The following is a 13392-nucleotide window of genomic DNA, read 5'->3' as shown; positions in this document are numbered from 1 at the left end:
CTAAAAAAAAACATTTAGTATTTAAGCAACATCTGAGCTCCATTCTGCAACACAATTAAAAAAAACAATCCCTCTATAAAATTCCTTAACAATTTGCTTGTAGGGGAGGAAGAAAGGAGATGGGCAATACATGAAAGTTTAAGCAATCAAAAAAACCCAAGAAAACCAAGACATCATTTTAACTTTTACATTTTGGAAAGTTATTATAAACCACTGTCCAAAAAAATTCTTAAAAACACTAGAGAGAAATGAGACTTCCCTGATGCAACATACTAAATTAAAGCTTCCCACTACCCTATTGTTTGTGATGGCCATAAAAATCAATAAATCATATTTGTACAGAAACATCCCAATTCTATACAGATTTTCAAAAATCTAAGCTTATGTATTGTGCAAATATACAAAATTTAACTGAAATGGTTAGTCTGCGTTGGAATCACTAAAACTCTAAAGTTGTGTGTTATTCTTCCATAAGATGCCAGTGGGAACAAAAATAATAAAAAAATAATAAACCCTACATGATTTCATTTTAAACAAAACATAGTAAATATATTTACATATATATATACTGATAAAATTGTAGATCGTAGCGAAATTAAAAAAGGGCCAACATTAAATTTAACCTAAAAAGTTGAATATAAAATTCTTTAAGAAAGAAAGCTTCTCAAATGTGCGTTTATTCGTTGTTTATTCCTCTTATTCACAATTTGACAGACATCATTTAGGGAAAGTGGAAGCATGTTTCATTATCTAATCAGCCTGAAACATAAAATTACCATGTTATCTTTTATAAAATGTTAAATGGTAATAAGATGTATGTGGAACAATTGTTAACTGATGAAACAACTGCTTGCTGTTGCCACTTTAACCAGCTTTTACAATTGTTGATTAGCGTCGTCTAAGGTTGTGGTATGTTTCATATCTGTTCTTTTGCCACGTTGCTAAAGCAAACATATCTATTTCATCTTTGCGTTTTTTATCAGTATCATTGACTTCTTCCTCCCAATTTTCCCAACACACTGAACATAGATAACACAAAATAAAAAAACTAAATGATACAGCTAGGAACCACTTCAAAACAGTGAGCAAAGATATATCTTCAAATTGTGTGTAAAAGTCGTCACATGTCAAAGTTGAACAAATTGAAGTAAAGAGTGCATCATAAACAAAATGATGCATTTTGTCTGGAAGACACTGGGTCAGCAAATTTTCACATTTTCTTTGTAGATTCCGCACAGACTTATCGTTGCAAGGTCCAAAATTACTTCTTACAACTGGATATTGGCTATGTAAGTTGCACCTAAATATATCGCAGTAATCTGCCAAACATATATGTTCCTTCTTAGTTTGAAATTTCTCTCTATGTTTTCGATCCATGTGATAATATAGGAAATCCTCACCAAAGAAATGTTTACCACAAATATTACATTTCCAATTTGAATTAGATAATTTTTCTTTGTTCAGCTCCACATGATAATACATGTTCCTTTCAGAGTGGAATGGACATTTCACTGGAACAGTCAATTCATATTGTTTGTAAACAGGATAAAATTTGTCTGATAAAATCTCCCATACCACAGCAGATCTACCTAGTGAACAATTTCTTGTGTATGTCTTTTTTTGAAGCATGTTCCAAAAACCAAGCTTTCTGGGCATCTTGTTTCTCTTTTTAGCCATGTTGCTCAAACCAGTTAGTGTAAAACCATACAACACAAAGAGAATCCACCTCATTATGATAAGAAAAAGGTTGTATACCAGGATGCAAAAACTATCCTTCTAATTTCACCATCTGCTTTTAATGATCTGCAGTAGTATGAGTATTCATTAACTGCTTTGCTTAATTCTGATTGGTTTATTCATGCACTCTTAGAATATTAGAATGTATTTTACCTAAATTTCTATGACAGCACACAAAATATGTTATTAAACTAACAAAGTGCCATGAAATGTGCAGATTTTTGTGTCGTTTTGTGAAAATTAGTTCTCAAGGTTTTAAGTTAAAAGGACACCACTCAGTATAAAACCCTTACTCTCTTCACATTCCTGACATGTTCTTGACTTTGGCTAACATCCAGACATTTCTCTGATTTTTGAGCTATTTCAGCTGACATTCCGCACTGATGAAATTTGGGTTACTCTACAACATTGAAGAGCAGACTGTAGAAGTTTTTTAAGAACGGTTCTGAGACTAAATCATTGCTAAAAATTTAAAGAAAATGAAATTTGGTTTTAATTGACTATATTAACTGAAAATTATATTTGTGAGTTTTCGAGATATTAAAGGTCAATGTAGTCCTATGGTCGCCGCCATGACTGTGTCAATTAGGAATTTCTGTGTGTCATGCAAGTTTGCAGGGATGTAAAAAACACATTCTGAATGAACAAAGAAGGGAATGCTAAACTGTGCCTCCTGTGGTTGTCTAAGAGTAATTTTATTCATCATATTTTGAAATAAATATCTTTATCAAAAACAAAATGTTTTACCGTTATAAATATATTTTTAGAGTTTAAGACACGAGTTAATAAATACTATGTGTATTCAAGTTTATTATGAAATTTTTCTTGTGCTATTTTTATATCAAAACATCTTGAAAGACAACAGTTGTATCGATAGGGCTTCGCGATGCATCTGTCACGGAGCTATCGAGGCCATAAACACTTTCATATAATAATAACAATAATCGCAGATGTGTAAATATAATTATACTTCCTTTGTGATGTATATTTTTTTAACTTATGCATAACAATCTAGGGTATATAGCTAGCATTAATCTTTCTTTGGAAAACATTACTCCAAGATTATGTGTATTCAATTAACTTAATTGATGTAATTCAATTAGCTTAATCGATAGCTAAGTATTACCAGGTTGTGTAAAATTACCTGTCCAAGTGAGTTTGTAACTTTTGACATGCCTCAATTGGGAAAGTCCTTTTTGTGAGTCAATGGCCAAAAGCGTATTATTTTTTACACATAAATACACAGGGTATAGCTATAATTCACTTGACATTTGTGAGGCTAGCTACTTAAAATATGCACATCATATACCTTTATAATTCCAAGGAAGCACAATACTTTATTTTATTGGCAAGTATAGATAAAAAAGGGAAAATCCCTCGATATTAGTGATGCTAGCCATGTAAAATGTGCACATCCACCCAAATGCCGCTGTCAATTCCAGACGTTAAGCAATGTTAACGTGTAGTTTAAAAAAATGTAGTTTAAAAAAATAAGAGAAAATAAAGAACAGTTTCAGGCTAAACAAGTGATGAAATAAACACCTAAATTGCCTGTTTTTTGTTGGTATTTTTTAATATATACCAGCTAGCTACTAGTTTGCTAGCTAGTTATAGCTACCTGGCTAGCTACATCAAAAATTCTTATTAAAAAATTTAAAAAATGGAATAATAAGACAACCTATAATTAATTAACATCAGGATAAAGCTTTTACAGTCATGTTGGTGCACAGCATGAAAACAATCAACAGTAAAAAAATGCTCCATTAGCCAGGCTGCAAGCTAAAAAAGTTTAAAGGTTTTGAGACAACACAAAAACTTAAGCGTTAGCTACGATAAATAAAGCATAAACCTTACAGCAATGGGTGGATTTCGTAAAGCTGGCTAGCTATAAATAAAACTTGCATTATTTATTACTTTACTGTGGGTAACAAAAATTTTTAGCAAATGAAGTATCGTCTTTCTGCAGTTATTTCACGTTCGCAACCACGACTGTCGGTCCTGATTTTTTCTTATATACACATCGCTCATATTTTAAAAGCATGTTGATTTTTACGAAGTCAAAAAGAAGGGGGCACGCAAACCATTTTTATTGCGAAATATATCAACATAAAATGCTAATTATGTAAACAATTTGTTTTATTTACGATGGCATATTTGTGTCACCTCAACTTATATTAACGTTCAACTCGATTTATAACTTAAAAACAAGCTAATTTTTTTAATATAAATCGGTGGCACAAATATGTTATCGTAATTATTTTATCAACATACTATTATTATGTCGTCTTGATATTATTATTGTGGACTTAATATTATTATGTAGGATTGTTGTTATTATTATGTTAACATAATACGAACGCTACATAATTGAAATAAGTTAAAAAAAGTGTGCAAGGATTCACGTGTATCTGGGTTACATTATTATTTATTTTGGTAATTTCACGAAAGTTCGAAAAGACGCACACCGTATGCGTCTTTTTGAAATTGGAATTATATGTCAGCTTACATAAAGTAACAGCTGCTAATGCGTTCCGATTTGGTATCGAATCGGGAAAATGAAGGGAGGTTAAATATACATTTTTCCTGAAATAAGCCAAGAAGCAAACTTCTTCGCTGTTATCACTGAAATATAAAATATTTATGAGTTTAGTAATACATTTACATCATGTTCTTTGATTATTATTTTTTGTGGTACCCAATTAAAAACTTTATATAGCTATGTCGACCATGCTTCTGCGACGTTATTGGTCATTCGTTGCAATCACTAGCAACGATCCAAAACAACTATCACGACGTAGTTTTGTTTGTCACACATCTTGTTTCTTCACTATTCACAGTTCGCTGTTCTTTTTTCTACTACGGCTATGTAACTTTTTTAATGGTAAACCATACTTACTAATTTTATCTACTCGCTAGCAGCTTTTTTTTTATTGAATAAATTTTAGTTAATTTTTAACAGGGAAAATAAAAGCTAAACTTTGCAGTTCAAACACTTCAAGCATTGACACGCACTCAGTATTTTTAAAATGTTATGAGATAATTGTTCTTTTAAAAGCTATGTTCTGTCTGAGATTTCTGTTAACCAGAAGAGGAAAATCAGTAGCTAGCTTATTAGCTGATAGCTACTGTCAGTCAGGGAAATCCTCTTAGGTCACCATTAAAAATATGTTGTGTTTGCGTCTTAAAGACCCCGCAAAAAGGAGTCAGTCGGGTGGTCGGCGGTATTCTTACCGGGATTTTCAGATTGGAGCAAGCAAAGTCGTTCCCCAGGGCCAATCACAGTATTATTTTAAGTAAAGCGCATAGTATTTCTTTAAAACATTTTAACAAGTTAGCTATGTGTTCAAGCTATAAAATTTAATGGAGTCAAGTATCAAACGAAAGAAAGAAAGAAAATAGTCAGTCTTTTTCAGGAGAGGCGTGCGATCGAACGTGCACGCCTTTGCACACCCCTAAATCGTTTCAGGTGTGTAAATAATTGCATGTCTGAAAAATAAATATTGAGTTTTCAAAACCAACCTATAAAATCCATTTTGTAGTGTGCGATGGCACCCCTCGAAATAATTTTTGAAGACTCGTCAGACAAAATGTCCGCTACATTTGCAGTTTGGTTGGACATGTCCGTAGCTCGTTTCGAACTCTTGTCCGACAAAACGTCTGATAGATTTCTGTTTTGGTCGAACACTTTTTGATCTCAGAATTATTTAATAGTCCTGGTCTTTTAAATCCATGAGCAAGCCTATTCATAGCCAACCTGACCATCCTAACTAATTCACCGACTCTACGTAGACATAAGTCTCTCTTGCCTGGCCCCTTCGTTGTTGGTAACCAAGTCTTACATAAGAAATCCAGTCATGCGGTTCTTAACTAATGCGAAACTGCAATTACAGGTGGAACAGAAATTTTATCATGGATTTAATTGTAGATAATTTCTTCATTTGACAAAACAATTGGAGACCATAGCAGGTTTGAATTTAATTGATTTTTTTCTTTATACCGCAAGTGTTATTTTTGTTCAAACAATTTTAAAAACGAAACCCACATGCAGTATATTTTTTTCTGTATAAATTGTGTTAAAATGTAGCTGAACTTTCTGAATGAATTTTGAAGTTTTAAAGCCACATGGATAAAGATTTTTTTTAATTTAAAAAAGGAAGCATATTTTTGCCTATTTGCTTGTGATGACCTGCAAAATAACAATAAATTTATGAAAATGACAGTTTAGTCATGCATACTATTTCGGACATGTAGAAAAGGAAGTTAAAATTGAGAGTCGCCCTAGGTAGACGCTGGATCATCATGTTTGGGGTTCACGATTCAAAACGTCCTCACTTTTCTACCGCACAATAAATGTGTAGCAAAGATTAACCTTGGAGCCCCTATCGCACGCATAACATTCCTTTGCACTTGCGTTTTACATTGCACGCCTTACTTGATTTACATGTGCGAATCGTCACACACCTCAAATATTCCTGAAAAAGACTGTATAGCACCACTCGAAATTGTTTGTAGACCATTTTTCGCCGCCCTGTAAACCGTCAGTAGCCACAGGAGTGCCCTAAAGGAATTAATTTTTATGAAAATTAATTTTAGAGAGTTAATTTTAGCAATTTTGCATAAATTAGTTCTGGCGAAAAAATATCTTGCATAATTTTTTCCCGGTTTTTTTCCGACTTACCGACTGGGGTTTTTATTACCAAAAGTGAGTCGGTCGGAGGACGCGAACACAACATATTTTTGATGACTGTCTTAATTAAGTGTCCAGAATGAACACTGATTTAGCAGAACATTCAATCAAAAAATATTTAGCTCTATTAGCATAAAGCAAAAAAACACTGTTTTTCTTTATCGGTAACCATTTCTGGCTCACACTTTTAAAATGTTGAATCAAACTTGAAAATACCTTGTAGCTAATATGTGATAATTACTCTAAATACCTAAAATTTTTAACAATACAAAATCATTCAAGAACAGATATCGTTAACTACATTATTACACATGTGTCCATTGGGTTGTAATAAGTATATATGCTAAGTCATTGTCGCCATGTTAGTAAAATCAAAAACATTTTCCATGCCTATCAGCATGACAACTTTTAGTGAAAATGTGAAAAACATCGCCATTTCACCCATTAATAAAACCATGTCTTTTTCTTATTAGAATTGTGTATAATTAGCACCATCTCCAGGGATTATTTCGATATGCGCTAGAGATCTTAAACCAAAATATCATCAAGTGTTCTCTTTATTGGCCTTATGACATGTTGAAAAATCGTTTGGAAAGTGTCTACTGCCAGAAGATTTGAATCTACAAAAGTTAACATACAAAATTATTATAACATCAACAAATTGTTATACCTTACACATTTACCAGCTGGCCAGCTATTTGATTTATTGTGTTGTTATAAAATGTTTTGTTACTTAAATAAAAAAGAAACCCAAGATAACACAAAGCTCTTTTGAATTTGACCCAAAGCTTTTTCAAATTTATTGAAAGTGAAAATATAAACAGTTTCATGCTCACACTTGCTAGCACAGCAATAGAAAGCAATTGTGTATCTTAGTCTAAGATCAATGGGGTTAAAAGTAAACATATGTACCTGAAAGCGTAGCTAGTAGTCATTAAATTAATGCTATGATTTCTGCTTAGTCAAAGCCTGCTTTTCTTCTGTAATCACATGCGACACAGAGGATAAATGTTTTCCAGTCATGTTTCTTCTTAACAGCATTGCTCAACTTCATTCCGCAATCATATATTCAAAACTTCCGTTTACTTGCTGCAAGTCAATACAAAATGATTCCTTAGCCTTTTCAGTTCGGTGCTCGCCGAAGTCTGCCGAACCTATCAAACAGAAATGTGGTGAAATGTAATTCGACTACCTTGAAAACCATAGTACTTCGGCAAAGCACATCGAAGGAGAGTCGAGCCTCGGCAAACACTCCTGGGTGGGGATAAAATTAATAACTTGCATCCTGCGCAAAGGAACTTTAGTAAATGCTTGTAATAAAAATTATGCGTTGCTTCAACTCAATTACTACTTTTAGATATATACACATGATTTTCAGAATGGCAAAGTTTCTCCTTAGTCAAGTGCCGAAGTGGTCGAAGTCTAAATCCGCCGCTGTATTTAAAATAAATCTTTTCTCCTTTTTTATCTGGCTTATTTTTGTAATTTTTCTAAAGAATATTGTGGATTTTAAGTTAGTAATAAGCTGTCATTAACAAAACAGTTATAAATTGTCTATAAATGTAATTATTATTTTAATTATAGTGTAGAATTTTAAAATATTTTCTATTCAATCAAATAATGGCAGTTGCAGCACCCACAAAAGTTGTTAGGACAAATATGCACTCACTTGTAGCAGGTGTGGAGAAGTTATCCTTTCAAAATAAACCACGTGGAAAAGATGATTTAAACAAAGATTTCAGTAAATTGCTGGACCATTCCAAAAAGAAATTGTCATCCCTTGATTCCCAAAGAGTTGTCAGTGTTGTTGATGATCTCATACGTCGTTGTGAACTAGTTACGCTGTTACCTTATTTGGTAGAAAATCTTGATCGTTTTTCGGTTATGCTAGGTTCAGATTTGTGTAGTGTTTTAAAAGAATATGATTACATTCAACTGCTACACACAAAAGCAATGGCAAGTCAAAGAAAGTCCAAACGACCTCAATCAACAAACTCTAATGTGGAGTCAGAAGAACATGACAAGATAGATGATAACAATGACTATAGTTCTGCTGATGAACAGGTTGAATACCTTGCATCGAAACTTTCTAGTGTTGTTAACATTACTATACGCTTGTTTAGAAATAATCCAGCAGCATATAATGCTATAAAAGATGAACGTAATGAGAGATCACATGAATCAAACACTTTTATTGACCATCTCGTGTTGTTACGAGAGCAAATTTTTGCCAGATTGGTAACTGCACCAGGTGAGGAACGAGAAAAACAGCGAACGACTGTTCAAATGATGATAAAAGAAAAAAAATCTCAAGCTTTAATTAAAAAGTTGGAAGATGAATTGAATATAACAACACAAGAAAAAGAAAATATGGTCAGTATTTCAAATTATGTTTGAAACTTTTGTAAAATTGAAAAATGAGGATCTATTTTTTGAATCAATAAATTTCTCTCTCATTTTCTTTACATTTATGTTTATCATTTGCTAGACATTTCCTGTTCTTGCAAGTAGATTAAGTTAAAATAGAGTTTTCCTGCACATTCCAACGGAGCTTATCATAGGTACAAAACTTGTATAAAATACTTTAAATCAGTCAAAAAATAAAGTTAAGTTGACTAATCTGTTTTACCTTAAAACAGCCATGTTAAATGACAACCTAAACTTGGTAATTTAAACATAAACTATGAGTGTTAATTGTCGTAATGGTAATTATTTTCATGCATTTCAAAGATTTTAGTCAAATTCACAAAATTGTGTGTATCCAAGAAAGGTTATTCAAAATTTTAAATGAAAAAATATCTAAAAACAAAACAAAAAAGCAATGCAAGCAATAATAATATCAAATTTTGTAAACATTTTTTTCTCAAAATATTTACACACATATCGTATAAGCAACATCTTATAAAGCAACATCTTGTAAGCAGCATCTTGTAAGCAGCATCTTATAAATCTTACAAGCAACATCTATTCACGAGATTAGTATCATTATTTATTTTCTGTTTTCAGAGAAAATTTGTTAAGGACCAATTAATGTCACTATTTGATAACCAGGTACATAGGAAGTGGTTTATGTTTTGTGCTATTTATACCATTTATCTACAGGTGCATCAGAAAAATGAAGAAATACGAAAGTTAAAGTTAGCCATTCAAACTTTAGAACAGGAATCTGATATAGTCAACCGAAAACTTATTTCTGATGCTGACAAGATTCAAACGTCTGAAATAAAAAATTCAGATGGAAAAAAAGCAAAACTTCAGCAGGAGGTTATTCGTTTAAAACAAAAACTGAATTCAGATACTGCAACGCATCGGAATAACGAGTTAGCTCTTAGAAAGGTATGTGGGAGTGTTATTACTGTATTTGTTACGAATTATTGAAGCTCTTCAACCTTTCTAGTATCGTAGTGTAAACGTCAAGGAACTCTAAAAATCCTGGAATACCATGGAGTTGTTTTTGTGTGATGGCTTCTGTATTTAGAAAGGAGTAACCTATTTTTATACAAAATGTTATAATATGTTCAAACTGGTTGGAAGCTGTAATATGGGATGTCTGCCAGGCCTTGAAATGCATTAAAAAGCCTTAAATTCTTGAAAACCTGAAACTTTCATGAATATTTGGAGAAAAACCTTAAAAAAACATGAATATTTTTTTAAAAATCTCCGTGAAGATGTGAATTTTATTTTTGGATTTTTGCAAATTGACTGCTTGATAAAACATTATAAATTTTTTGTAGATAAAAAAGGAAAAGAATACAAAAAACAAAAAAAACAACAAAAAAATAGCAGGGTAGTCAATTAAGTTAAAGTATTTACCAATTAAGTTTCGAAAAGAAGTAATTTAAACGAAGTAATTTCAACAAATTTTTTTCGAGAAAAATCAATCAACTTTTGTGAATGAATAGAAATAGATTTTGGTACGTTTATACAGTGTTCAATTTTTGCGAGCCTGACACTTTTAGAGTTTTTTTTTCGTGAGAAATTTTGCAGGTTGGTTTTAAAATTTCTCACGAAAATTACTTCTCGCATGGTAGAAACTTGATAATTATGCAAAATGCGAAATAAAAAATTATCAGAGATCAGGTAATGCGAGATCAAATGGTGCGAAATCCCTTGAGAGAATTAGTTTTCTTGAATTTTACGATTTTTATTTTAATTTCACGAGAATTAGTTCCTGTCAAAATTATTGGAAAATTTGCTTTCGTCAAGCTCGCGAAAATTAATTCTCACGAAATTATTATTTTTTTTTTTTTTTTTTTTTTACGCTAACAGTTTTTTTCTGATTTTCATCACACTCACATTTTAACTTCAGCAGCAGTTATTATTTGTCACGTACAGATTAAAGCTCCTAAAAATAAATCAAGAAAATAATAGTGCTTTCAATTTTTTTTAACAAAATTCGGGAAATTTAATTCTCGCGAAATAATAGGATTTGCTTAATTCGCGAGAATTAGCTATCGCGAAAATATTGCGAATGTTCGTCCTTTCTTTAAAACCGCGGAATTAAAGTTTGGGAATACGGAGCCCGTTTTCAAACGGTAATTCTTAATTCTATGTTTTCCACAATCCACAAGTGACAATCCACAAGTCATGTTTTCTTTTTTCGCTTGCAGCGGAAGTACAAGATTGAAACGGAAGTCGAGAACTGGATACAGAAATATGACGGCGATATGACAGAACGACAGGTAATAACTTGTCAAAATGAATTATGTTTGCGCATGCGTTCCTTACTCTGAGAAACGTATTTTTGATTTTGCGTGAGTGTGTCTTAATTTTGAAGTTTTTCCGAAAATGTCTAAACTTAGCCCTATTTTCAGGATAAGCCTTTTTATAAATTTCGATTTTCATTACAATAAAAGTTAGGTAAAATCATAAAACTTCACCACTCAGTCAGTAGCCCAACAAAAGTTATGCCTGGTCAAACATGCCGGTGGCTCTTTGTGCCCCCTCTCCCAGGTATAATTGCATAAAAATCTCCTCAAATATTCTATATATATACCCTAGATCTAACGTTAAATTTTGATTTGAGGGCTGCAAGTCTTGTTTTTTACAGGATGAGCTGGAAGAGTTAAGTTTTATATACACCGAAGAGAAGAAACAACTTCACGATTTAGAAGAACGTTTCAAAGTACTCGAAGAAGAATACGATCAGATCATGGAAGAAAGGCGTATCGCACAAGAGAAGCGTGAAGAAGCGGAGCGTGAATTGCGGAATATGGTGAAAGCAGCGACGTTGTTACAAGCTTTCTGGAGGGCTTACAAGTGTAGAAAGGCGTTGAAAGCAAAACAGAAGAAAAGCAAGAAAGGGAAAAATGCAAAAAATGCGAAAAAGAAAAAGAAATAACGTGATATGAAATGTTTTTAGTATAAAACCGATTTGAAAGGCAAGCAACAATATCAGAATGCATCAGTACACACTATATCCAAGAAAAAAGTGTTTCTGGTCTGATCAATGTTTAGTTTTCTGTTAACTCGACAAAAGTTTTTTCGGCTAAGATCAATCGATAACCCTCCTCTGTTGGGTAAGGTTCAAAAATTCATGGAAGGTCTTTTTAAGCACTCTATTAGTAAAAATATTTTTTTCTCTCTCGTACAGATAGAAATAGGTTTTAAAACTACTGCGTGATTTTAAATAATATATGCGATAGTTATGTAAATATGTTTCTAAATTATTGTAAAAACATTAAATTTATTATGAAAACAATTTCACGATCAAAGTCACGATTTTTCATTTCTCTGTAAATTATACCTAAAATTGATTTAAAAATTGACGCTGAAGGAATTTTTTCTTTTAGAACTTCTGCTAAGAATAATTTTAAAACCGACTACTTTCAACAAGAAAATTGATCGGAATCCCATATTGCTACAACTAGTACGCATTGATAAAAGGGTTTTGTAGGGTAGGTTTACATTTTCGTTGCTCTTCGTCTCCTTAACCAAGTGGATCTTTTCACAGGCCGTGTTTCATAAAATCATATGCCAGGTGCACGTTTAATTCTACCAAGTCGTTGTTGATGTGTTGAAAAAGACCGGTTTGTTCGAATCGTTCGGCTTTTAATGGTATAAAAATTTGTCTGCCTTATCTCCAAGGGTTTTTACCTTTTTAATATCGATGCCGACAGCTAAGAAACACCTGGTACAGGGTGGTAAATTCTGTAATGCAATAAAGATGGCCGATTTTGTTACAAAATATTGAAACATAAGACGATTCTTAACTATGACAAGTGTTAAAAAGAATTGACAAAAAAAAACCTAACAGTTTTGCAAAAAACACACTTTCGGTAATTTAGAGGTGAGAAAAGACATGTATCTTGCTAACATGTCAATAGGCAACTGTAATAAGCCACTACTAAATAAAAATAAATCTTATTTTTCATTCATTTTTTTTACTTAAAGAAACCATCTTAAAGTGTAGTTTAAGTCGAGCCAGCTTAATGCAACTGATGTGGCCACTCCTCCTATGATCATCTTAAAAAAAACCTAAATTCTCCTGAAATCTCCTAAATTAGACAAAGAATAATTAACAATCTCTTTGTAATGTTGGGCCTAAAATAAATTTTTGATAAGCATAATTAATAACTACTGAATCCTCTGTCATTCTGAATGCATTAACATCGCCGCGTGATGTCAGACAGATTAACAGATCGGACATCACTTTTTCGGCGACATCAAAGGAAAATGAACACATTCACTTTGGCGGTTACAGAGAGACACAACTTCCATATTAAAAATTAATACTATAGAAAAACCCAAAAAAACAGAATAAATTGGGCAGAAAATTCTTTTTTATTTAAATTCGCGAAATACAAGTACTTTCTAATTTCACAAAAATAACTCTCTTAGGGATTCAGCGTTAGAATCGCATTTAATTGTAGGTTAGCAAAAAGTTGGAAAATCTTGAAAAGAGTTTGTATTTTGTCGTGTTCATACACGCCACTTAACACCAGTTCTTCTTGATGCATTAAAAAAAT

At 32.3% G+C, this 13392-nt stretch overlaps 2 protein-coding genes and 1 long non-coding RNA gene across 3 annotated transcripts; 1 reads left to right on the top strand and 2 right to left on the bottom strand.

Annotated features, from left to right (window-relative positions):
* Positions 1-16: 16 nt before the first annotated feature.
* On the bottom strand, positions 17-2287 carry LOC130649435 (uncharacterized). Its single transcript, XM_057455712.1, has one exon. It carries the CDS (start codon positions 1729-1731, stop codon positions 889-891), a length of 843 nt encoding a protein of 280 aa, XP_057311695.1. The 5' UTR covers positions 1732-2287; the 3' UTR covers positions 17-888.
* A 4336-nt stretch (positions 2288-6623) lies between these two features.
* Positions 6624-8231, bottom strand: LOC130649441 (uncharacterized). Its single transcript, XR_008983049.1, has 3 exons — positions 8094-8231; positions 7337-7578; positions 6624-7044 (listed from the first exon to the last, which is right to left on the bottom strand). It is a non-coding gene; the product is annotated as an uncharacterized LOC130649441 (long non-coding RNA).
* LOC130649432 (dynein regulatory complex protein 10-like) lies at positions 7845-12138 on the top strand. The gene is made up of 4 exons (XM_057455709.1): positions 7845-8797; positions 9527-9760; positions 11035-11106; positions 11475-12138. Exons 1-4 carry the CDS (start codon positions 8045-8047, stop codon positions 11763-11765), a joined length of 1350 nt encoding a protein of 449 aa, XP_057311692.1. The 5' UTR covers positions 7845-8044; the 3' UTR covers positions 11766-12138.
* The last annotated feature ends 1254 nt before the right edge of the window (positions 12139-13392 follow it).

This window comes from Hydractinia symbiolongicarpus, chromosome 7, assembly GCF_029227915.1.
Source record: "Hydractinia symbiolongicarpus strain clone_291-10 chromosome 7, HSymV2.1, whole genome shotgun sequence".
Taxonomy (NCBI): domain Eukaryota; kingdom Metazoa; phylum Cnidaria; class Hydrozoa; order Anthoathecata; family Hydractiniidae; genus Hydractinia; species Hydractinia symbiolongicarpus.
This window is presented reverse-complemented; position numbering and strand designations above follow the sequence as displayed.